Here is a 26,929-nt window from a genome sequence, read left to right as displayed (position 1 = left end):
CTGCCTTCAGCATAGCAGATGCTGGACCCGACTTATGTCGAGTGCCTTTCAGACCAGCCCTACGAGCAGCCTACTCATGGGGCTGAGGTCCCTCCACTACAAATTAGGTGCTAACAGCTGCTGCTGCTCCCATGAGCATACATGTCTCTTTCCTGGCAGGGATTGACAGATGGGAAGCAGAATGCATGAAAGAAATTTGTGCCAAAGACATTATGGGTATTGTTTTGATCAACTACCACAAACTGCAGATGGGAAATGATTGATTTAAGTGGCTAAAGCACACCAGAAACACATGTGGGATTTGTGCTGGCTATATCCTACCAATGATGTGATACAAGGCAGGCATGGGACATAACCCAGTCATTTATAGGACTCAGTGAATAACAAAGTTGTTGCGGCCCCCATATCCAATCGAAGTAGAACTTTGTAACTGGTAATGTGAAATTATACCAATAGGTGCTTGGGAAAGGACCATTTTTGTGTGGAGTAGAATAAATTAACTTGCATCAGTTAGGGTGGCCTTATGGCAGTCCTATTGGTGCTGTGACAGATTGAGAATAGGTGACAATGCAGTGCAGGCTTTCATAGCTAAGTAAAACCACCAAAGAGAAAAGGTTCCCCAGCTGCTGGTGGTGGCAAGCTTTATGGTTGTGGTGGCTGAAGCACTCAGTGCAGGAACGGAGCTCTTACGTAACACCTGTGGGGCAAGCTGGTGTGTGGTATTGGTATAGGCAATGTGGGTTTGGGGAGGGCAGGTGATGGTGTGAAGGTGGTACCTGTAGCAATGTTGACACAAAAATTCCTATAGTTTGCCACAATTTTGCATCATGCTAGAGAATTTACAGTGTCAACTGGTGGCCCATTGGAATTTTGACTATCCCCGTTGGTTGTAAAACTTAAGGATGCACATGGTGATGATTGTAGTGGCTTTGCTTTTTCATGAGCTCATCCAGGGGTTGAAAGCAGAAGACTCTTGCTGGGACACAAACTTCCATAACAACTGGTAGACTGCTGTGGGTGCATTTTTCTCCCGCGGAAGGAAGTAGTCCCTGTGGTGGGCAGCCTCTTTAATGTGTCGAGCATTTATTTCCGCCCATGGCGGAGCCCATATTGAGGCTTTCAGTATACATAGCAGGTTGGGATCTAAAGGCACATTTCCACTAGCAAGTAAATTCTGCGAGACCTTTGGGCAAGTTAATTTTAGGAACTTGCTGCAAGTACTTGCGTAACTGTTTCCACTAGAGTTGCGTCATGAGATATAGACAAGTGGAAGTTAACAACATCATGCTTAAGCCCAGAGCAGCTGCCACTGTTGTATTATTATTATAAGAAAAATCACAATGAAAAATAATAAGGGAAAAAAAAGTTATCAGGTGCAGTAATGGATACAAAGGCATAATATTTAAGTTTCCAAGAAATACTGTTGAAATGAAGTAAAATCAGTTGGCTACACTCAGATTAAAATCTTTCTGAGAATGTCATCTGCAAGTTTTCAAAATCTCATGCCTAATGTACAATCAAGTATTAGCAAACAGGGTAGAAAATATAGCAAGCTATATCACCAAATGATTGCCTTTAATTGCTAATTTATACAAATATTATTTATTACTTTCATTAAAAATGTAATTTATTTATGTTTACACCAGTATTAAAAAAATTAGCTAAAATTTAAAGACTTCTGTACCTACTTCCCCTTCTTGTGAAACAAAGTAGTAATCTGTAAATTCATTTTACTCTTCCTTGGCTGACTATGGTCAGTTATGTATGTTTAGAAGTTCCAGTGGCACATTCGCTTTGGCCCATTTGTCATGGCACCCATCTCCTCTTTGACACTACAGAAGACCAAAAACTTTTCCAAGTTTGAGAAAAACTTCCAGAACTTTTTCCACTAATTTGCAGAAGCAATTTCCAGAAAGTGACTAAACTTGTGGAAGTTGACTTGCTGAGGGTGTTTCTACATTAAAAATCTTGCAGAAGCAGCTTCTGTAATTGACTTGTGGACATTTACTTGCTAATGCACCCACACCTCAAGACCACTGCTAGCATGTTAAACTACAAAAGAAATTCCTTGGGTGGTGTAATAAACTACTAATTGTCACTGCTCGCCACTTAAACTGAAATTTATATAAACATTTGCAAAAGAGGGTTTCTGCAGTTAACAGTCAGATTATTTATTTGGAAAATACACTGGCGGATATTAAAATTGCAGCACCAGGAAGAATAGCACAGATCCCCCATGACACAGAAAGTGACCTCCTAAATCCAATAGTTCCACATTTGTATCACAGCTCTCGTAAAACTCTAACACATTCCAGTAGATTCTTCTTCATCTCCTCCTCCTCCTCCTCCTCCTCCCACTAGCCATAATAAGATCGTCTCATAACTAACCATCATCCAAATGCAATTTCTCAATGAGAAACCCACTGTGGAATTTTTCCTGATGGCGTTATTTTTATTGACTTTGTGCAGTTGCACTAAAGTACTAATAATCATTTGCATAGCCAAGAGTCTAGTACACTTCATGCCAGTTTGATGTTGTAATTTTAGTGGCCAGTGTGGGCTATGTCAATTTAATGCACTTTAAAAGAATTGGAGTTTTAATAGATTGATCCAGGTTGAAGTACTTTACCTTCTAATGTAAACATATACATAACTTATAGATTAGGCCGAAGGCCTGTTCCAACTGACAGACTGCTGCCTGCAATGCAGTACAAGGACCATGGGGCATGTGATCAGAATGTTGCCAATGCCTCCAGTTGTTCTTACCAGTAGATGAATCCTGGTGATGCCACTGCTTCTTTATTTAAGTGGCTTCTCACTTGGCCTCATAAGGCAGAGTTTACTCCATTCCAGACCTCCCTACCTCAGAAAAAATGTGAGGAATTTTGGGAATCAAACCCAGGTGTCTCCAAATCGAAAACAGCAACGCTAACTATTTTGCTACAGAAGCTACTTTGCTTTGTATAGAGCTAACCTGAATTCTCTTTAGGATAGGGTTTGAACACACAACATTTGAATTTCAAAAGACATGAATACTTTAATATCTGGAGGCATTTAGAAACAGTATTTTGTGTGAAATGGGAAAACTGGAAAAGGCACATATGTTTCCATTTCATTTCACTAATTATTGAAACATGTGCAAGAAAGAGTGGATGGGAACAGTCACCTGAAAATGGTGAACATAAAGTATGCACAATCTCGATAGTAGAATAGTTAGTTGGAGTTTTTGTGTTGTTGTCAGAATATAGAGCATATTTCCACTACTTCTTCTATGAATAGATTGATCTTACAGGAGATGCTTTTGCTATTTAAGTGTTCAAAGTATTAACCTACCAGAACCAGTAACTTTTTGAACAGTGAATTAGGTTGTATCTCAACCTGAATTATGACAACTTGGAAAGACATTGTAACACATAATGATCTTCAACTGGCTACTGTTTTTCTCTGCATTTATTCATGTCACTTCTCATTACACATATAACATAGGATTCATTTCATGTCCAAATAAGGAAAATAATTTACAGTGTAATTAATCAGATGGCCGTGAAGTTACAAATGGAACTCTGTCGTTCCTTAAATTACTCTATTATTGTTCCAAACTCTTTTCTGACACTTTTACTGAACACTACACTAATCACATTCGCTCACCAAAACACAATACCAGCAGCTTTTCTCTTTTAACATTTCCATTAATAATCAAAACTTTAAATATTGAAAACCAGTTTGACTCCTACTTTTCTGATAAGACAGCCAGTATTAGTAATTGATGGGATTTACTTTTGCTTAAAAGTTTGTGTAGCATTTAAAAAAGTCGAGACCCTGTGACCTCATTCTGTAACCCTGTGTTAAAATACACGTCATAATTGCAGTGGTATTTTGTCTTTTTTTCTATGTACTACTAATACCCCAGTGATCTACAGTCAGCAGTAAAGCATCATAAAAAATTGAATAGTATCTTCTTAGAGTAAAAATTCCATCTTTGCAACAACATTAAACTTTTTTGTTTGATTGCCAGACCACATTTTGCCTCTTTTATTTCTTAAGCATTTTCAGGAGTGATTTTTCCATTTAGGTGCCTTGATGAAACTTTATTTAACTGTTCTGTTCAGTCGTTCTACACAGTCTAGGGTATCTCATTCTTGAAATTTGTTCCACATGTCAATAGTGTACTTCTCATAGTCAAGATCCTTCAAAAATAAAAACAAAATGTGAAATGTCATGTGGTAGCCAAACATACACTGTTTATTTAGTGACAGAGATGGAAATTATACTCTCAAAAGATCCTAATAATAAATTTAGTGATTAAGGAAGACAAAACATACATGATGATTTTAAACCTATGTTATAGACAAAAATCTGTAAAAGGCGACAAAGACTGCATTCACTCTTGAGAAAAATACCACCCAGTGAGATGTGGAATTAGAACAAAGTTTTGACCAAGCAAACAAGAAGGGCAGTTTTACACCCTGTCAAGGATAGTTTGCACTTCAGGACACCTTGTGTTTGAAGTGTGAAGGTGGTACTCCTTATACAATGCATATAATCATAATTGATTAATTTTGTGCACAGTCTTCACAGCATACAAACCTCACACATTGTAGAAATCTGTTGTTGTGGGTCATAGCCTTGGAAAAGGACCAAGTTTAAATTTAAAATTACAAATCTTTGTGTACACCCAGGTTCATGAGGGATGATACAAATCAGTATGGACTGCAATAAACATGGGTACCTATAAGCAGTGTTTGGAAATATGCTGAGTGTGTAAGTGGTAACAGTTTTATAAATGTAAATGTAATGAAACTTGTAGTGTGGGCGGTAACCTCTGCTGCTTCACGCAGGTATGATACCTAATCGGAGGAACATCCTATATTTACACATGCAGGTGATATGACACTGGACAACTGCTCACTATATGTTTGTTTTGGCAGACACTTCTGTGATGCTAGCCAGGTAGCCCAGTCAGCAAAGACAAAAAATGTTGATTGTGAGAAAAAATTTGTGTATTCGCAAATTTTTGTACACTGGTAAGGGGGGAGGGAGGGGAGGGAAGTGTGTCACAAACATGCTAAAAATACTGACTGATGGGGGCATTAAAAAAGTAACTACTTTATATTTTTCTTAAATAACTAAAACCACAGCTTCTGGTGAAAATGTTTCCTAGTACAAAATTAAACTGCCCTACATTTCCTACAAAAAAGCCTCATGCTTTGCAGTGCACAGAAAAATCTCAGATTGTTAAAAATATGGTTTTAACTGTATGAAATTAATGTTTATCTTTAAATGAACTGGATCAAAAATAAACATTAAATTTGTGAACCACATCCATGGACAGAATCTGCATAAATCTCTGTGCACTGTTGGAGGGGAAATTGATTCTTTCCCACCCTGTATAGTAGATGTAGTTCCCTTCTGGGAAAGGCAACTTCCTCTTCCACAAGCACTGCTTGATTTTCAATTTACAGACAGAATTTCCTGTCCAGTTTTCTTAAGCGAGTACACAAAATATTTTCACTGAGCATGTGTTTATATAGTGGAGTTATTTTCATTTTATTAAAGTGAGAACTTATTTGCAGTTGTTCAGTGATCTATTATGCAAAACAGCTCAACAGCTGTAGCTGTAGCTGTAGCTGTAGCTGTTAACTGTCTACAAGATTGAAGAGCCTGCCCAACTGTAACACACCATGAATATGTTTCCTATAATGTCAATGTCATTGTCTCCATTACCATTACCTGAAATACTTTTCACAGCAAGAGTGGTATCAAATGCATCACCTCATCATCAGCCCCCAACATTGACAGTACAGATGCTTAAATTGTCTCTCTCTGCAGCAGGTGGAGGTAACCAAGGTGTTACAGAACTTCAGATCTTCAGATCTTTCAACTTAAGTCAAGCAATGCATTGCAGATGATTACTGTTAAAGTGTAGAAGACGAACAATCCCATTCCAACAGATATAGTCACACACATCTTGGAAGATACACTGTGGATATGTGGTAAGTGGCTCCACCTGGTGTAGTCCACTCTACAAGTTCCAGCAATTCCTCAATCAGTAACATAACTAATGATGAGAGAAGTGCAGTGATTTCCTAGTCATTCATTAATTCTCCGCCAATTAAACGGCTTTGCAGTATGCTGTAAACAATACACAGACACAAAGTGCTGCCTTTATCGATCCAGTCCCTTTCTCACGAACACTACATGGGTCACTGACAATCTCATACTTACAAATTATAGACTTCTCAGCCATTGTGTAAAGGAATGTATTTTACATAAAAGCTCACTTAACAACTGCAAATAAATACTGATTTAATAAACTAAGAAAAACTTCACTACGTAAACATGTGCTTGGTGAAGTTATTTTCACATAAGGGAACTGAAATAAATGGAAATACAGCAGGGCTTGTGATGGAGGAAGTCACCTTTTACTGGAAAAAACAGTATATCTGCCATATAGGATGACTAAGAATCAATTTCCTATTTAGCAGTGTAAAACAGTGTACAGAGATTTATGTTGATTCTGTCCTTATGCATTGTTTGTGATAGTGTTATTAGTAACTCATAGCTACATTCCATGTAGTATTAACACTTTTTGTGGAAAATAATCACCCCCCCCCCCCCCCTCCCCCAGACATGTTGTGCACCGCATTACCAGTGATGAAAAGGTGGACTGTGGAGGGTCAGTATAACTTTGTGGCATAGTGAAGTAGGTGAAATTGGGAATCAACTGCTCGATCTTAAATTTGAAGCCCTTTGAAGGAGAGAAGTGTATGGCCACAATATGGTGACCTACCTTTGCTCGTGCTACTACCCCATGCATCCTCCATTCGCACACCACACCTTTTTACACCTTTAACATGTCACTACTACACTTAGACATGATACACACATTTAATATTTGTTTTTAATCCAATTCATTTAAAGATATTAATTTTATACCATTAAAACAATATTTTTAATAATGCAATTTTTCCATCCCCCGAAATGCAGAAAACAATAGTCCTAGAGAGAAAAAAAATGTGTAGAACCTGGGTTTTGTATGTAATTTAACACAGTTTGACTTTTTTACTGGAAAACATTTTTGGTGGAAGCAGTAGTTTTTTTACTCAAGAAAATCACAAAATAGTGACCTTTGAATGCTCCCCAGGCCTGCCCCAATGCTCACGTCCTTTCATTCAGTATTTTTATGACATTGTTCATGGCACTCCCTCCTACCCCTGTACAAAAATTTGTGTCTACACATATTTCCCCCCCTAATCTTCCTTTGTTGACAGGAATAAGGAGGCTGGTAAAGTTTGCAGTACTTAGCTTGCAGATATGACTTGCCATCATTGGCTTTCACACATCTTGTGTATCTCTGCTCACTGATTCTGAAAACATACCACTAGCCCAGGAAGAATCTTGGAATATTTACAAGCATTCTCATTGCATAAAAAGGGCTGCTGCGGACATTTGTGTGTGTTTATTTACACTGCCATCATCTGTAGAGGAAAGTCATCTGAATTTTGGTTACTCAGTAATGCCATTTTAGACATGCCAGATGGTTTCCATAAGACTGATAAACAGATATTCTCCAACACAATAACATAGTTAACCTATGACTGGAGGTGCACAATATCTTATTGTTCTGGTCCCTGATCTTTCATCTGAACAGATGTAACAGTGCTGTTGGCAATATTTTGCTTGTCATACCACTCTTCACAAAAACTTCGGGAACTGTAAAATGGTTTTGGAAGGTGATCCACAGCTTAAGTAACACAGTTTTCTTTACTATATTGTTCTATTCAGCATTTTTCTCATGATGTCACTTCCTATTTTAAGGAAATTGTGGTTGAGATTTTTATTTTTATGTCTTTATTTTCATTTGTTCTTTACTTAGTCATGGACAGTACTTAGTGTGCCTTCCAGTGTTTATGACACTAGAGAACATATTTTCTTGAAACAATGACATACACTCTCACAGTAAATTTAACAGAATTTCATTGCTGTATAAGTATGGCTTTAGAAATCAACATTAGTCAAAATATTGACTTTATTTCCACCTGAAGCCATTAGCTTCCATGCTTTATGCACAGTCTTGCTTGGTGTTGATGAAAGACACATTCTTTCATCACCCTCAAAAGAACTGTAATAACCTGAAAGTTAGATTGTTGTTAGTTTCCCAATATTTGGATGCAGATCTTCTACAAAATTTATTTAAAAATGACATGATTTATAAAACTTGATGTAACAATCCATACTTATTCGCAAAGTAAAAGCCGACATGTAAATGAAGGAAGAGGTTTTATTTACCAGGATAAAAAGCAGAGCAGTGTGCTCAATATTTATGTGTAATTTTGGTAGACCTGTTGAACGTATGTGCTTGTAAATTACCTGTTACTATTACCTATTGATTTCAGCTTTCAGGATTAGAGAACAGAAACATGCAAAAAATAAACTTGATTTCTAACATGAGCTCCATCGTCAGAAGCCATAAAGTGCAGGATGATTCAGAATGAATGGGGACAAAAAGAAATTATTCCTGTGACTATAGAAATGACTTTATTTCCGACTAAATGAGTACCTGGCATTGCCCTGGCACGTATTTCTTTCAGTTCTATTAGTCCATCTCCTCCATATAACATCATTTGATACAGCACGACTGATCCAGCACTGCAGAAGAGATTCATTGGGGTGACCAAGTACAATGTTGTGCCAAAGTGGCGGGGCTCCATTCTGCTCTGAAATGAAGAGGAGTACTTCTTCTGTCAACTGAGGCAACAACTGGAATGAAAGCATATCAGGATAGATCACGACTGTGATGGTAGATTCTGTGAAGAAGAAAGGATCAACGGCAATGGTTGGTACAGAACAGAAAACATTAAGTTTTTGAAAATCATGTACATGTTCCAGAGAGGCATGCAAGTTTAGTGTACCCCATATTCCCAAATTATACTTATTCACTTTGCCACTTAACTGAAATGTCATTTCGTTAGAGAATCCAAGTCTGTCTGTAAAACCATCTTTGTTTGAAACTCGATGCATAATTGTCTATGGTTTGGTTCATCAGCTAGTTTTAGTGCCTGTGACATTTGAGTTCTGTAAGTCTTGAACTGCATATGCTTGCACAAAATATGTCACACTGTTGACTTCAGTACATTCACTTTTGTTTGCTGCCGTGATGTGATTTTCTGGGGCTTCTTTCATATATTGTACAAATATTTTCCACCACTTCATTGTAGAGAGATGGCTGTTCTGTGGCTTTGTTCTTGCATATGCACCCTGTCCCCTCTAACTGCATTACCCTTGTAGCAATGTCATGATATTGGTGTACCACTTTACCGAACTTGGTCTCAAAATGTCCGAACAGTGATTATTGATGGTGTTTTTGTGTACTCGACTATAAAATGCACCTTTTCTATTGCAGTTGCTGCCATTTTGAATGCTAACACCACCAATGAACAATGGCAGCTTAATGACAACTTTTCATTTTCATTATTGCCAACCTAAAGTGTGAGAGTTAACCTTTTAGTCTAATATGTCTATTTCTGAAATAAAGTCATTACTGTAGTCACAAGAATACTTTCTTTTTGTCTCATTCATTTTGAATCACAATGTATAAGAGGAAAAGGAAGATTTCCAGAAAGATAAAAGAAATAACAAGGATAGTTATCAGCTCAAGAGAAACATGGGTACAAGAGGAAATTAAATCAAACCATGAACTCTGTTCTCTGCTGTCGAGTGCTTTTTTTTTATTAAACAGTTTCTTCTGAGCTTCACCTCTTTCATTTCAAATGATTTCTCTAACTCAATATTATTATTTAATCAAATAAGCCAATATTGTGGATAGATTAAAGGAAATAATTAATTGTAAGTATAACTTTTAGCAGTAATTATCATTAATGATCATATACACTTGTCAGCAACTGTACTCGAGATGTCTGCTGTGCTGAAGAGAGAGAGAGTGCTCTGTAGCAATGGCAGAAATACTGGGATGCCTTCAAACATTGTACTCATCTTTTGCATTGACAGTTAAGGACAAGACAGACAGAAGCAGGTCATTTGATCATGGCCAAATCTTGGACTTGGGCACCCATCTCAGAAGCAGATGCAGACATCAGGCTTCACATCCTGACAAGGATGTACCACTTGTACCTCAGTTTGTCACACTTTAGAACTGAGTTAACCAGCTTTAACATGGACTCGGTACTGCAAAGCAACTTGATTTTTTACTTCAACAGATCATTCTCAGAGGTGAAAGAAGCAGTGAGTGACAATAAAAAAAAAAATAAAAATAAAAAAAATTGCAACTACTGGGGATGACAACGCAGACATTTGGATTTGAAGCCTGGCACTTAACCACTGAGTCACAAAGTCACATTGCTTGCCTTTATATAAATTAATATATAACGAGATTAAAATGCAAGACTATTCCCAGAGAAAATACTGCACTATGTGACACACAAAGTGTATCACAACACACAGTGTGAGAGTATGTTTCTTTTTAGTCACATGTCTCTAGTATGCCCATGGATAGCGTCATGTTGCTCTTCTTAGTTTTGAGTGCACAGAAAGCATGTAAAGACACAAACTGAGCTAGATACCTTGCAAAGCCTCTGACATCCCTGATAAATTGAGTAATGAAGGAAGGAGTATTCCCAATATTCTTAAAATGGAGCGAGGTAGTGTCAGTATTTAAAACAGGGGATAAACGAGACCCAGAGACTACAGCAATCACAACTGTTCTGTCTAAAATAATAGAAGCAGTGATTAAAGATAAAATAATAAATTTCATAGAGAACCAAAACATCTTTATCAAAAAACAGCATGGGTTTAGAAAGGGAAGAGCTACTAAGACTGCAGTAGCAAACTTCTTAACACCATCACTGAGACCCTGGATCATCAAAGGAAAGTAATTAGTGTTTGCTTAGATCTTACAAAAGCTTTCAATTGTGTTGATAAAGTTGTTCTATGAATAATGGACTGTTATGGTATAAGAGGAAAATCTGCGGCTATTATAAAAACCTTTGTTGAAAACAGGCAACAATTTGTTGAAATAAAACCTAAATCTAGAAATACAGAGAAAAATGTTGTTTCTGATTTTCTGCAGGTAAAATATGGAGTAGATCAGGCTTCAGTATTAGGCAAGCAAAGTGTATCTGTGTATTGGGGATCTCCTCTCAAACCCTTGGATTGATTTCAACCAAATTCGGTTCATAAACAACAGGCATTGCATGTATCAGCACTGTGGCATTTATAATCTTCTAGCACCAGTAGGAGCAGAGATATGGGCAAAAATGTGTTTGGAATACATGCTACCCTGCACAACAGGCATCTTGTGTGGAAACAGTATCAGCTTGGCATTTTACAGGGTAGCCTACATATCAGAGACAAGAACCAGTTTTCTGGGCCTCGACATGTAGGTTGGCCTGCATATCAGGTGTGTTGTGTTGGGAGTAGTATAGGCCTGTTTTATCAACCTGCTTTACATGGCAACCTATACCTCAGACCCCTGATATGTAGCCCGCCCTTCATCACAGGCATATTGTGGAAGTAGTATTGGCATGGTTTATTGAACTGTACTGACGAGGCTGCACATGCTCCTGAGCACAGTTGAGGAGATGCTGAGATGGACAGAGTGAGGGGGAGGAGGAGCAGATGCATGAGGCAGGTGGAAGTGTAGAGGGGTAGCGGGCAAGTGTGAAAGCAAGAGGAGGAGGTGGTGATGGAAAGAGAAAATGGGGGGAGGATATAGTCAGAGGATGGGGGAGGAAGTTATTGTCAGAGAGGGGGGGTGAAGGAAATGGACAAAGAGAGGGGGAGGCGGTCGTGGACAGAGAGAAGTAGGAGAAGGGGGACACAGTGAGGGGTGAGGAGGAGGAGGTATCTTCAACATACTATACTGCACAACAAGCATGTTGTGTGGGAACAGTATCAGCTTGCCAAATCAATATTCTTTGCTGGACAGTTGACATGTCAGAGGCAAGAACCAGTTTTCCGGACCAGAAGTGCTGAACACACGTGGATGAAGGCACAACGAAAAGTCTAGTCTTGTATGTAAATGATATACCCAGTGCAGTAAATGCAAAAAAAAATTATTTATGCTGATAATATGACTTTTACCAGTATGCAGTGACTCGGTGACCAATTTGTAAAAGAGAGCTAGTGAGAACACGCAAATAGCAGAATGGAATTTTAAAGAAAATAATTTACTGATTAACAGGAGGGAAACATTTTGTACCAAATTTGAAACAAATGGAACTAATAGCTCAGAGAATTTTATTATAAGCAATGGGGAAAGCAGAATAAGTGGACTGTAATGGGTTTCCTAGGGATAAAGGTGGACAGATTTTTAACAATGATAACCATGATGACAAAATAAGAACAAATATATTCTTAATGAAAAAAATGCTAAAAATTATGAGGCATGTTCAATACATATATGCAACAATTTTATTTATTTATTTATTGAAAGCAGGTTGCTTTTATTCAGGATCCAATATAACACATTATTCAACTAAATTGCTGTTCAATGCAGCAGCCTTACACCACCTTACTGAGAGGGCCTATATGCCCTTACGGCACCACTCTAGTGGTCGATGTCAGAACCAACGTCTTGCTGCATGATTAACCTTCCCATCATCTATGTACTGCTTCCCTCAGAAGGCATCATTCATTGGACCACACAGATGAAAGTCAGTAAGTGTGAGATCTAGACTGTAGGGCGAGTGAGGAAGAACAGTCCAATGAAAATTTGTGAGTTCCTCTTGGATGCACAGACTTGTGTGAGGTCTTGCATTGTCATGGAAAAGTAAAAGTTCGTTTGCATTTTTGCGGTGACGAATGCACTGAAGTTGTGTCAGTTGTGCCATGAGGGTGGGATATCACGCAAAATAACCCCTTTAGAGTCCCAGAAGATGGTCACCATGACTTTACTGGCTGAAGGTGAGACTTTGAACGTTTCCTTTGGTGGAGAGGTGATGTGGCACCACTTTATGGATTGCAGTTTTGTTCCGGTTCGAAGTGATGAAACCATGGTTCATAAGCACTACCAACAGAGACGTCCAATTGAGCAGCGAGGTCTTTGATTATGATTTGTTAATCACCTTGATGAGAGTGTCCACTGGTTCCAACATTGCAGGAGTCACAGCTTTATGCTGCTGGCCAGCACGTGGGAGATTAGACAGGTTTTTGCGATCTTGTTTCGGTGACGACAGATGCCTCACCTAGTGACTCACGATACTTTCGTTCACTGCCAGGTTCCATACATATTTTGCAACCACCTATGAATATGCTCTGGTTTCCAGCTGAAGAAAGTCAGTGATGGCTCTCTGCTTGAAATGCTCCTCTGTCACAGATGCCATTTTGAAGGATATGTATAGCATACCTATCAGAACTTCAAGAAACCATAAAGGCTGAAGTGGGAATATTCCACAATGTCCCACAGCAAATTCCACATATTTTCAACTGAAAGTGGCTGAGAAAAAAAAAAAAGTTTTGCTTTCCTAACTGAATACCCTTCACAGTAAGGACTTATCTTCCCACATGTACTGTACTGTATACCATACAAAGAATTTTAAAAATTAAAAAAAAAAAAAAGCCATCTGATTATAGCAAAATGAACTCCAAAGGAAATCCTGCAAAAACAAATTCAAGGAATTTTAAATATCAATTGTACCAAATTTGTACATACATGAGACAATACTTGTAATCGTAAATTGTTCAGCACCTCTAAACAGAGATTTCCATGACCACAACACAAGAAAATTACTATATCTGCAGGAAAAGATTTAAAATGATACATAGGAACCCTACATGTGGAGGAAGCTTATTTTGTAAGACTGCCACTTATCATAAAGAGCATAAAGGAAAAGAGCACCTTCTAAAGAAAAATGAAGGAACGTCTCATCTCTTGACATTGGTATAAAGTGAAGGAAATCCCTAGGACAAAAGTAAATTAAAACACTTCCTTTTTCGTGTTCATACAAATTTCTTGAAAGAAGGAAAACGGAAAACAAAGTAAAGTGTTGGAAACACAGAATAGAACATACAGACTAAGTGTATTGGTGCAAATATGCATTAAATGAGTTTTCACTGTGTGTGTAAATGTCTAAATATTTTTAATGGCTAACACATATGAGATTATAAAAAAATTTGTTTTTCGGTTGTATAAATATATGGCACAAACATATAACTTCATAGGATTTTCTAATGCATAAAAGAACTTTTGCATAAATTAATGCAAACCATTACATTTCTCATCACTGTGTATTACTACAAATTATCTTTTAACATTATTATTACAAGAACAATAGCATTTATGCATTAGTGACAAATTTCTAAGATACCTGTATAATTTATATAAAAGTGGCAACAGGACATTTCTAATATAATTTCAAAATATGATCTATGGACAAAAATAAACTAAACAAACAAAATAGAAACTTCCTGGCAGATTAAAACTGTGTGCCCGTCCGAGACTCGAACTCGGGACCTTTGCCTTTCGCAGGCAAGTGCTCTACCATCTGAGCTACCGAAGCACGACTCACGCCCGGTACTCACAGCTTTACTTCTGCCAGTATTTCGTCTCCTACCTTCCAAACTTTACAGAATATCTTCTGCGAACCTTGCAGAACTAGCACTCCAGAAAGAAAGGATATAGCGGAAACATGGCTTAGCGGCAGAAGTAAAGCTGTGAGTACCGGGCGTGAGTCGTGCTTCGGTAGCTCAGATGGTAGAGCACTTGCCTGCGAAAGGCAAAGGTCCCGAGTTCGAGTCTCGGTCGGGCACACAGTTTTAATCTGCCAGGAAGTTTCATATCAGTGCACACTCCACTGCAGAGTGAAAATCTCATTCTGAAAACATCCCCCAGGCTGTGGCTAAGCCATGTCTCCGCTATATCCTTTCTTTCAGGAGTGCTAGTTGCCCGCGAAAGGCAAAGGTCCCGAGTTCGAGTATCGGTCGGGCACACAGTTTTAATCTGCCAGGAAGTTTCATATCAGCACACACTCCACTGCAGAGTGAAAATCTCATTCTGGAAACAAAACAGAAATTACATTAAACTGGTAGGTTTGATCAGCACACAAGTATTATGGAGATGCTTCGTGAACTCATATTAGAATCCCTGGAGGGAAGACAATGCTCATGCTCTTTTTGTGAACCAGTATTGTAGAAATTTAGAGAAACAGCATTTTAGGTCGACTGCAGATCGATTCTACTGCTGCCAAAGTACATTTAGCTTAAGGACTGTAAAGATAAGATGGGAGGAGTTAGGGCTTGTACAGAGTCTTACAGACAGTCACTTTCACCTTGCTCTGTCTGTGAGTGCAAGAGGGTAGAAAGGTAACTAGTAGTGGTACCTGGTATCTTCCAACATGCACCATATGGTGGCTTACTGAGTAGGTGTGTATATGTAGATCAGAGTTTCTTGACAACAGTAGAAGAGAAATGTATGGGCAAACAAGTACAAGTAAAAATACTGCTTCAGTTGCATACTACAAAATTATTAGTGTGTCAAACAAAGTAATTTAAAAAACCTAGACATGTGCTCACTGTGTTAGAAATTAATAATTCAGATAACTGATTTAAATCTCTTTTCAATGTAATAAAACAACATACAAGACAACATGCCACAAAACACACTTAATTTGAATAACATGTATAAGCTTTACAACTGTGACTGTGGAAAGAGGCCAAAAAACAAGAGACAACATGGGTTACAATTCACCACATAGCAGAGATACTGAGTTACAGATAGACACAATAAAAAGTGTCTCAGAGAGTGAGCTCTCAGCCAACAAGGCCTTTGTAAAAAATAGCAAACACACACACACACACACACACACACACACACACACACACAGAGAGAGAGAGAGAGAGAGAGAGAGAGAGAGAGAGAGAGAGAGAGAGAGAGAGTGAGAGAGAGTGAGAGAGAGTCTCTGACTGCCGGATTTTCCATTGATTGATACACAGGTTACAGATACATTGCTAACACATTGACTCCCATGAGGATGCAGGCAGACACTGCAGTGTCTTAGATCTGATGCTGTGTGCTTCACTATGTTTTGTACGGTATATCTTTGGATGACACACTCATAATACAGTCACCATCTCATGCTGCCTATTGACAAAACATATACTATGGATGAAAATGGCCTGTAACTGCAATCTTGGGTTGGTGATATTTTATCAGTTTAGCTTTGGTCACAGTTCACAGTTGTGGCTGCTTACAGTTCTACTTGATGTAGATTTCATGCATTACTTGACACCAGTGTATGAGATATGAGGTACAATGTCTTATTCAATGTTCTCTAGGAACCAACAAAGATTATCACACTCTTATGACTTAATATCAGGAAATATTGGGTTGGTTCATAAGTTTGTAGCATTTTTCCATTTAAGAAACACAACATACACATAACACAGACTTTAAGTCATCAATAATATATTCTCCATCATTATTTATGACAGTCTGTCAACATTGGGGTACCTTTTTAAGTCCATGATTGTAGAAATCACGTGATTTTAAGGCAAAGAACTTGTCAAGCCATATTTGGTGCACATTTTCATCCAGAAAGGAAATTCCTTCAATGATGTTCGAAAGATAGTGGAAAAGGTGAAAATCTGACACTTCGAGATCATTTGAGTAAAGTGGGCTTGGAACCAACTCCTGTACAGTGTTTCTTGTCAGTCTAGCAGAATGCAGGTGGGCAATATCGTGGAATAACATCATTTCACACAGTCTTCCTGGTCATTGTCCATGGATTTTGTCTGCTATTCATCTCAGTTTTTGATAATAAATGTCAGCAGTGATGGTTACACATTGAGGAAGCAATTTGTTGTACACCACACCTTTGCTTTTCCACCAGATGCACAGCATTTTTTGTGGATGCGCACAGGTCTTTGTGAGGGGAGCTGCTGCTTTGGTTGGGCTCAACCATTCCTTCTTTTTCCTTATGCGAGCATAAATACACCAGGTTTCACCACCAGTAACAATCCAGGATAGGAATGGTCAATGTTGTTCATGAGCCAATTGATGATGAGCAAGCAGAGATGCACATATGACCACCCATTGATTTTTGTGATTTTGGCTTAAATCACATGGTACCTACACACCCATTTTTTTAACCATCCCCAGTGCATGGAAATGTTGCACGATGGTGGCATGATCACTTCTGACAGTTCTCAAGTACATTGACATGAATCATTGTGTATTAACACATTTAAACAATGTTCGTCAAACTCTGAAGGTCTTCCTGAACAGGGAGACTCACTAATGTCAAAACCATCCTCCTTAAAATGCGAAAACTGTTTTTTTGCTGTACTCTGTCCAATGGTATTGTCTCCATACATGGTGCAAATATTTCTGGTTGCCTCTGCTGCCGTCAACTCAAACAGAAGAGCATGTCGGAAATGTTCAGACCTCCACTTGGCACTCCATTTTCTAGCGTCCACATCTCCATTCACTATCTCCAAATGGCAATATGTAAACTCAGATAGAAACAGTGAACTACAAATAAAAAATGACAATTTATAAATAAACCCATAGCAACTGGAATGTTAACATGCAAAACAAAAACACTATGAACCAATGCACCAACCTAATACAAAGGGACACTGCCTGACAGTTACCTGAGAAAAAGATAATAAAATGGAAAAGTGTGAAATAAATGTTAGGAGTGTTACTTAAAGTAACAAAATTTTTAAAAATGGCATCACACAGGTGCAGTGTGGACAGCTATGGGGTCAGTACAATGTTCTCCCAGCTGTTGTCGACTTTCAGATCATGGAGCCACAACTAGTCATTTAAGTAGCTCCTCAATTGGCATCATAACGCTGAGTGAACCCACTTCCAGTCCTCCAATAAACGAGAAATCCCTAGCTGTATCGGAAAACGAACCCTGCTCCTCCACATGAGCGTCCATTGCACTAATCACCCCGCTATGGAGATGCATGGAGCATTTCTTGAAGATTTCTGAAGTTTAAAGTTGTGAAGCAGGTCAAGAAGGTAGTCACATTCTGTGAATCCTGCAACAAATGTCTCTGTCCACCTTGTTTTTCTCAGATGCACTGACTGCCAAATAGCATCTGTGATTCTACTTGTGTACTCAGTAAATAAAATAGAAAGAAACTTCAACATGGGAAAAATATATTAAAAACAAAGATTCCAAGACTTACTAAGCGGGAAAGCGCCGGTAGACAGGCACAATAAAATAACACACAAACACACACACAAAATTACGAGCTTTCACAACCGGCGGTTGTTTCGTCAGGAAAGAGGGAAGGAGAAGGAAAGATGAAAGGATGTGGGTTTTAAGGGGGAGGGTAAGGAGCCATTCCAATCCCGGGAGCGGAAAGAGTCACCTTAGGGGGAAAAAAAGGATAGGTATATACTCGTGCGCGCGCGCGCTCACACACACACACACACACACACACACACATATTTAAAGGCAAAGAGTTTGGGCAGAGATGTCAGTCGAGGCGGAAGTGCAGAAGCAAAGATGATGTTGAATGACAGGTGGGGTATGAGTGGCGGCAACTTGAAATTAGCGGAGATTGAGGCCTGGTGGATAACGAGAAGAGAGGATATATTGAAGGGCAAGTTCCCATCTCCGGAGTTCAGACAGGTTGGTGTTGGTGGGAAGTATCCAGATAACCCGGATGGTGTAACACTGTGCCAAGATGTGCTGGCCGTGCACCAAGGCCACAGGGTGATCCTCATTACCAACAAACACTGTCTGCCTGTGTCCATTCATGCGAATGGACAGTTTGTTGCTGGTCATTCCCACATAGAATGCGTCACAGTGTAGGCAGGTCAGTTGGTAAATCACGTGGGTGCTTTCACACGTGGCTCTGCCTTTGATCGTGTACACCTTCCGGGTTACAGGACTGGAGTAGGTGGTGGTGGGAGGGTGCATAGGACAGGTTTTACACCGGGGGCGGTTACAAGGGTAGGAGCCAGAGGGTAGGGAAGGTGGTTTGGGGATTTCATAGGGATGAACCATGAGGTTACGAAGGTTAGGTGGACGGCGGAAAGACACTCTTGGTGGAGTGGGGAGGATTTCATGAAGGATGGATCTCATTTCGGGGCAGGATTTTAGGAAGTCGTTTCCCTGCTGGAGCGCCACATTCAGAGTCTGATCCAGTCCCGGGAAGTATCCTGTCACAAGTGGGGCACTTTTGGGCTTCTTCTGTGAGAGGTTCTGGGTTTGAGGGGATGAGGATGTGGTTCTGGTTATTTGCTTCTGTATCAGGTCGGGAGGGTAGTTGCGGGATGCGAAAGCTGTTTTCAGGTTTTTGGTGTAATGGTTCAGGGATTCAGGACTGGAGCAGATTCGTTTGCCATGAAGGCCTAGGCTGTAGGGAAGGGACCGTTTGATATGGAATGGGTGGCAGCTGTCATAATGGAGGTACTGTTGCTTGTTGGTGGGTTTTAAGTGGACAGATGTGTGAAGCTGGCCATTGGACAGATGGAGGTCAACGTCAAGGAAAGTGGCGTGGGATATGGAGTAGGACCAGGTGAATCTGATGGAACCAAAGGAGTTGAGGTTGGAGAGGAAATTCTGGAGCTCTTCTTCACTGTGAGTCCAGATCATGAAGATGTCATCAATAAATCTGTACCAAACTTTGGGTTGGCAGGCTTGGGTAACCAAGAAGGCTTCCTCTAAGCCACCCATAAATAGGTTAGCATACGAGAGGGCCATCCTGGTACCCATGGCTGTTCCCTTTAATTGTTGGTATGTCTGGCCTTCAAAAGTGAAGAAGTTGTGGGTCAGGATGAAGCTGGCTAAGGTGATGAGGAAAGAGGTGTTAGGTAGGGTGGCAGGTGATCGGCATGAAAGGAAGTGCTCCATTGCAGTGAGGCCCTGGATGTGTGGGATGTTTTTGTATAGGGAAGTGGCATCAATGGTTACAAGGATGGTTTCCGGGGGTAACAGACTGGGTAAGGATTCCAGGCGTTCGAGAAAGTGGTTGGTGTCTTTGATGAAGGATGGGAGACTGCATGTAATGGGTTGAAGGTGTTGATCTACGTAGGCAGAGATATGTTCTGTGGGGTCCTTGGTAACTAGCTACAATGGGGCAGCCAGGATGTTTAGGTTTGTGAATTTTAGGAAGTAGGTAGAAGGTAGGAGTGCGAGGAGTCGGCGGGGTCAGGAGTTTGATGGAGTCAGGTGAAAGGTTTTGTAGGGGGCCTAAGGTTCTGAGGATTCCTTGAAGCTCTGTCTGGACATCAGGAATGGGATTACCTTGGCAAACTCTGTATGTAGAGTTGTCTGAAAGCTGACGCAGTCCCTCAGCCACATACTCCCGACGATCAAGTACCACGGTCGTGGAACCCTTGTCAGCTGGAAGAATGATGATGGATCGGTCAGCTTTCAGATCACGGATAGCCTGGGCTTCGGCTGTGGTGATGTTGGGAGTAGGATTAAAGTTTTTCAAGAAAGATTGAGAGGCAAGGCTGGAAGTGAGAAATTCCTGGAAGGTTTGGAGAGGGTGATTTTGAGGAAAAGGAGGTGGGTCCTGCTGTGATGGAGGACGGAACTGTTCCAGGCAGGGTTCAATTTGGATAGTGTCTTGGGGAGTTGGATCATTAGGAGTAGGATCAGGATTATTTCCCTATGAAATCCCCAAACCACCTTCCCTACACTCTGGCTCCTACCCTTGTAACCGCCCCCGGTGTAAAACCTGTCCTATGCACCCTCCCACCACCACCTACTCCAGTCCTGTAACCCAGAAGGTGTACATGATCGAAGGCAGAGCCACATGTGAAAGCACCCACGTGATTTACCAACTGACCTGCCTACACTGTGACGCATTCTATGTGGGAATGACCAGTAACAAACTGTGCATTCGCATGAATGGACACAGGCAGACAGTGTTTGTTGGTAATGAGGATCAACCTGTGGCTAAACATGCCTTGGTGAACGGCCAGCACATCATGGCACAGTGTTAAACCGTCCAGGTTATCTGGATACTTCCCACCAACACCAACCTATCCGAACTCCGGAGATGGGAACTTGCCCTTCAATATATCCTCTCTTCTCGTTATCCACCAGGCCTCAATCTCCGCTACTTTCAAGTTGCCACAACTCATACCTCACCTGTCATTCAACATCATCTTTGCCTGTGCACTTCCACCTCGACTGACATCTCTGCCCAAACTCTTTGCCTTTAAATATGTCTGCTTGTTTCTGTATATGTATGGATGGATATGTGTGTGTGTGTGTGTGTGTGTGTGTGTGTGTGTGTGTGTGTGTGTGTGTGTGCGAGTATATACCTATCCTTTTTTTCCCCCTAAGGTAAGTCTTTCCACTCCCAGGATTGGAATGGCTCCTTACCCTCTCCCTTAAAACCCACATCCTTTCATCTTTCCTTCTCCTTCCCTCTTTCCTGATGAAACAACCGCCGGTTGCGAAAGCTCGTAATTTTGTGTGTGTGTTTGTGTGTTATTTTATTGTGCCTGTCTACCGGCGCTTTCCCGCTTGGTAAGTCTTGGAATCTTTGTTTTTAATATATGTGTACTCAGTAAGTTGTACATCGGATATGTGATTGTTTTCATGTATAGTTTACCTAGTGTTTATAACTAGTTTCAGTTTCTAATTCTCATTGTAAGATAACTAATTGCAGCAGTCAACATCATTGTGTGTGCTGAGGCCCCATGTTACACTGAGACTGACCTGTAAGAGACATAAGTAAATAAGGATGGAGTAAATTAACTACATTTCATGTGATTTCCACAACTCTTTTTGTTAAAGTGAACTGGCCTGGACTGGCAATGTGTTCACCAGCATCAAATGTTGAGCTCTGATGTGTCCAAATTTCCCTGAATTATTATGATATGAAACTCTTACTAATTTGTCTTTATTAATCCTCTAAAAAGATTGGTCTTACAAGAAATCACTGTGTTTTATAGCTAAATACTGAGAATTCCTTACAAAATAAGTACTTGTGTTGCTTGTTCACTTTGTGGGAGGGGACCAAACAGCAAGGTCGTCGGTCTCATCAGATGAGGGAAGGATGGGGATGGAAATTGGCTGTGTCAAAAAATGGTTCAAATGGTTCTGAGCACTATGGGACTTAACAGCTGTGGTCATCAGTCCCCTAGAACTTAGAACTACTTAAACCTAACTAACCTAAGGACATCACACAATACCCAGCCATCACGAGGCAGAGAAAATCCCTGACCCCGCCGGGAATCAAACCCGGGAACCCGGGCGTGGGAAGCGAGAACGCTACCGCACGACCACGAGACTGGCTTTGCCCTTTCAAAGAAATCATGCCCACCATTTGGCTGGAGTGATTTATGAAAATTACAGAAAACCTAAATCACAATGGCCAGACATTGGTTTGAACCATCAGCCTCCTAATTGCGAGTCCAATGTAGTAACCACTGCGCCATCTCACTCAGTAAAAACAATGTGTGTGTGTGTATCAGCAATACCTCAAACAATGGAAAGTCCAGAATGGAATAACAACAATATTATGAAAATTATAGATTGCTACTGAGCACAAAGAAGAGATGCTGAGTCATAGATATGCACAAGAAAAAGAATGCTATACATTAGCTTTTGGCCTAAAGACCATCTGAAGTAGAAAACACACTCTCATGCACACAAGCACAACTCACACACAACTACTCTCTCTGGCCAGAAACATAGACACCTTAAAAAATTCATTTTCCAACAGAGAAAAGTAAATAATAACATCACTTTGAAGAGAATAGTATCAGAAAATAGTGTAATATGCCATCATCTAAGTCAGTCAATAATAACACATACCATTCGTTCCAACAAAATCTTCAAATTTTATTTAATTTGTGACAAACAGTAATTTATTGTTCCTTAGATAAAAGTCACCTTTCTATAATGGAAATGTTGTTAAATTTATGAAAAATAATTTCATTTGCTACAAATCACACTATTACAAAAAGTAAACAATCTTTTACATGTGTCAAATTCTGAATAATTCGATTTTTAATTCATGGTTAAGTAACATACCTGTTACAACTATTTTAGGACTTAATCAAATAATGTAAAATCCAGGATGGAATGTAACAATACCAGAGAAGGAAAGTTGCTACTCACCATATAGCGGAGATGCTGAGTCGCGATAGGCACAATAAAAAGATTCACATAATTATAGCTTTCGGCCATTAAGGCCTTTGTCAGCAGTAGACACACATACACACAAGCACACACCCTTGCACAAACGTATGCAGTCTCAGAGAGCTGCAACCACACTGTGACCAGCAGCACCTGTGCATGATGGGAGTGGCGACTGACGACCAGGAGGGGGGGGGGGGGGGGTAAGGAGGAGGCTGGTGCAGTGGTGCAGGGAGGGGGAGGGGGAGGGATAGTATGGCAGGAGTGGCGGACAGTAAAGTGAAGTGTTGCAGTTCAGACAGAGGGCAGGAGAGTAGATGTGATGGGGGGAGGGGGTAAGTAGCGGAAAGGAGAGAAATAAAAATAAATTCAAATACTGGGTGTGGCGGTGAAATGACAGCTGTGTAGTGCTGGAATGAGAACAGGGAGGGGGCTGGATGGGTGAGGACAGTAACTAATGAGGGCTGGGGCCAGGAGGGTTGCAGGAACGTATGATGTATTGCAGGGAAAATTCCCACCTGCGCAATTCAGAAAAGCTGGTGTTGGTGGGAAGGATCCATATGACACAGGCTATTAAGCAGTCATCGAGATGAGGGATATCATGTTTGGCAGCATGTTCAGCAGCAACAGGGTGATCCACTTCTTTTTTGACCACAGTTTGTTGGTGGCTGTTAATGCGGACAGACAGCTTGTTGGTTGTCATGCCTACATAGAATGCAGTACAGTGGTTGCAGCTTAGCTTGAAAATCACGACTGGTTTCACAGGTAGCCCTGCCTTTGATGGGACAGGTGATGTTGGTGACCGGACTGGAGTAGATGGTAGTAGGAGGATGTATGGGACAGGTCTTGCATCTAGGTCTATTACAGGGGTATGAGCCATGGAGTAATGGATTGGGAGCAGGGGTTGTGTAAGGATGGACGTGTATACTGTGTAGGTTTGGTGGATGGCGGAATAACATGGTAGGGGGGGTGGGAAGGACAGGGGGTAGGACATTTCTTATTTCAGGGCACGATGAGAGGTAATCGAAACCCTGGCAGAGAATGTAATTCAGTTGCTCCAGTCCTGGATGGTTCTGAGTTACGAGAGAAATGCTCCTCTGTGGCCGGACTGTGGAACTTTGGGAGGTGGGAGACTGGACAGATAAGGCATTGGAGATTTGTTTTTGTACAAGGGATGGGAGGATAACTGCAGTCAGTGAAGGCTTCAGTGAGACCCTTGGTATATTTAGAGAGGGACTGCTCATCACTGCAGATGCGATGACCATGAGTGGCTAGGCTGTACGGAAGGGACTTCTTGATATGAAACTGGTGGCAGCTGTCGAAGTGGAGGTATTGTTGGTGATTAGTAGGTTTGATATGGATGGAGGTACTGTACTGATGTAGCCATCTCTGAGGTGGAGGTCAACATCTAGGAAGGTGGCTTGTTCGGTTGAGCAGGATCAGGTGAAGCAAATTGGGGAGAAGTTGTTGAGGTTCTGGAGGAATGTGAATAAGGTGTCCTCACCTTCAATCCAGATAGCAAAGATGTCGTCAATGATTCTGAACCAGGTGAGGGGTTTAGGATTCTGGGTTTTTAGGAATGATTCCTCTAGATGGCCCATAAATAGGTTAGCATAGGATGGTGCCATGTGTGTGCACATAGCCGTACCATGGATTTGTTTGTAGATAATGCCTTCAAAGGAGAAGTGATTGTGGGTGAGGATATAATTGGTCATGGAGACTAGGAAGGAGACTGTTGGTTTGGAATCCATGGGGCGTCTGGAAAGGTAGTGTTCGACAGCAGTAAGTCCATGGGCATTAGGAATGTTTGTGTACAGGGAGGTGGCATCAGTGATGAGCAAGGCACCGTGTGTTAGAGGGACAGGAACTGTGGAGAGTTGGTCGAGGAAATGAGTTGGTTGAGGAAATGGTTGGTGTCTTTTATATAGGAGGATAGGTTCCGGGTAATAGTTTAAAAGTGTTGGTCTACGAGAGCAGAGATTCTCTCAGTGGGGGCACAGTAACTGACCACAATGGAGCGTTGGTTCGGTTTATGGACTTTAGGAAGCATGTAGAAGGTGGGAGTGCGGGGAGTGGTAGGGGTAAGTAGAGAGATGGACTTTGGGGAGAGGTTCTGGGATGGGCCTAAGGATTTGAGTAGTGACTAGCGATCCAGCTGGATTTCTGGAATGGAATCATTGCGGCATGGTTTGTAAGTGGAAGTATCTGACAGATGACGGAGTCCTTCTGCCACATAGTCCTTGCAGTTCAAAAAAAAGGTGGTGGAGCCTTTGTCTGCAGGTAGGATTATAAGATCAGGATCAGTTTTTAGATGGTGGACTGTGTTCATGTGACTTACAAGCTAAGCTGCAACCACTGTGCTGCATTCTATGGAGACATGACAACCAACAAGCTGTCTGTCTGCATGAATGGCCACCGACAAACTGTGGCCAAAAAACAAGTGGACCACCCTGTTGCTGCTGAACATGCTGCCAAACATGACATTCCTCATCTCAATAACTGCTTCACATCCTGTATCATATGGATCCTTCCCACTGAATTGTGCAAGTGGGAACTTTCCCTGCAATACATCATACGTTCCTGTAACCCTCCTGGCCTCAACCCTCTTTAGTCACTGTCCTCACCCATCCAGCCCCCTCCCTGTTCTCATTCCAGCACTACACAGCCATCATTTCACCGCCACACCCAGTCTCTTAATTTCTTTTTATTTCTCTCCTTTCCGCTACTTACCCCCTCCCCCTCCGCACCTTCTCTCCTGCCCTCCGTCTAAACTGCAACACTTCACTTCACTGTCCGCCACTCCCATCATACTATCCCTCACCCTCCATGCCCCAGACTCCTCCTTACCCCACCCAGTCGCCACTCCCATCATGCACTGGTGCTGCTGCTCGCAGTGTAGTTTCAGCTCTCTGAGACTGCAGACGTGTGTGCTAGTTGCGTTTGTGCAAGGATGTGTGCTTGTGTGTATGTGTTTATTGCTGACAAAGGCCTTAATGGCCGAAAGCTATAATTGTGTGAATCTTTTTATTGTGTCCATCGTAACTCAGCATCTCCGCTATATGGTGAGTAGCAACTTTCCTTCTCTGGTATTGTTATGAAGACTTAGATGTTTCTACTCATAAAAACATACAATTTTATATAAACTGTCACTGATAAGAAAACCAGATGTGAACAAAATAATTAGTATAACAATGAGGATTTCCTGAATATCACGGCAGACATAAATACACTCCTGGAAATGGAAAAAAGAACACATTGACACCGATGTGTCAGACCCACCATACTTGCTCCGGACACTGCGAGAGGGTTGTACAAGCAATGATCACACGCACGGCACAGCGGACACACCAGGAACCGTGGTGTTGGCCGTCGAATGGCGCTAGCTGCGCAGCATTTGTGCACCGCCGCCGTCAGTGTCAGCCAGTTTGCCGTGACATACGGAGCTCCATCGCAGTCTTTAACACTGGTAGCATGCCGCGACAGCATGGACGTGAACCGTATGTGCAGTTGACGGACTTTGAGCGAGGCCGTATAGTGGGCATGCGGAAGGCCGGGTGGACGTACCACCGAATTGCTCAACACGTGGGGCGTGAGGTCTCCACAGTACATCGATGTTGTCGCCAGTGGTCGGCGGAAGGTGCACGTGCCCGTCGACCTGGGACTGGACCGCCGCGTCGCACGGATGCACACCAAGACCGTAGGATCCTACGCAGTGCCGTAGGGGACCGCACCGCCACTTCCCAGCAAATTAGGGACACTGTTGCTCCTGGGGTATCGGCGAGGACCATTCGCAACCGTCTCCATGAAGCTGGGCTACGGTCCCGCACACCGTTAAGCCGTCTTCTGCTCAC

General features: G+C 41.2%; 1 protein-coding gene across 5 annotated transcripts in view; it reads right to left on the bottom strand.

Moving 5' to 3' along the window:
* Positions 1-26,929, bottom strand: part of LOC126356293 (uncharacterized) — a 312,745-nt gene that overhangs the window by 37,398 nt on the left and 248,418 nt on the right. For 2 of the 5 annotated variants that reach the window (XM_050007193.1, XM_050007189.1), the window contains one exon: positions 7,847-8,132. The exons of 1 other annotated variant lie outside the window; for it this stretch is intronic. In XM_050007193.1, coding sequence (XP_049863150.1) covers positions 7,999-8,132 — 134 coding nt within the window. In that variant the 3' untranslated portion in view covers positions 7,847-7,998. Of the gene's footprint in view, positions 1-7,828; positions 8,133-14,795; positions 15,011-26,929 lie in introns of those variants that run through there. 2 more of the 5 variants (XM_050007188.1, XM_050007192.1) reach the window with 2 other exon arrangements.

Source organism: Schistocerca gregaria, chromosome 3 (genome assembly GCF_023897955.1).
Source record: "Schistocerca gregaria isolate iqSchGreg1 chromosome 3, iqSchGreg1.2, whole genome shotgun sequence".
NCBI classification, from domain to species: domain Eukaryota; kingdom Metazoa; phylum Arthropoda; class Insecta; order Orthoptera; family Acrididae; genus Schistocerca; species Schistocerca gregaria.
This window is presented reverse-complemented; position numbering and strand designations above follow the sequence as displayed.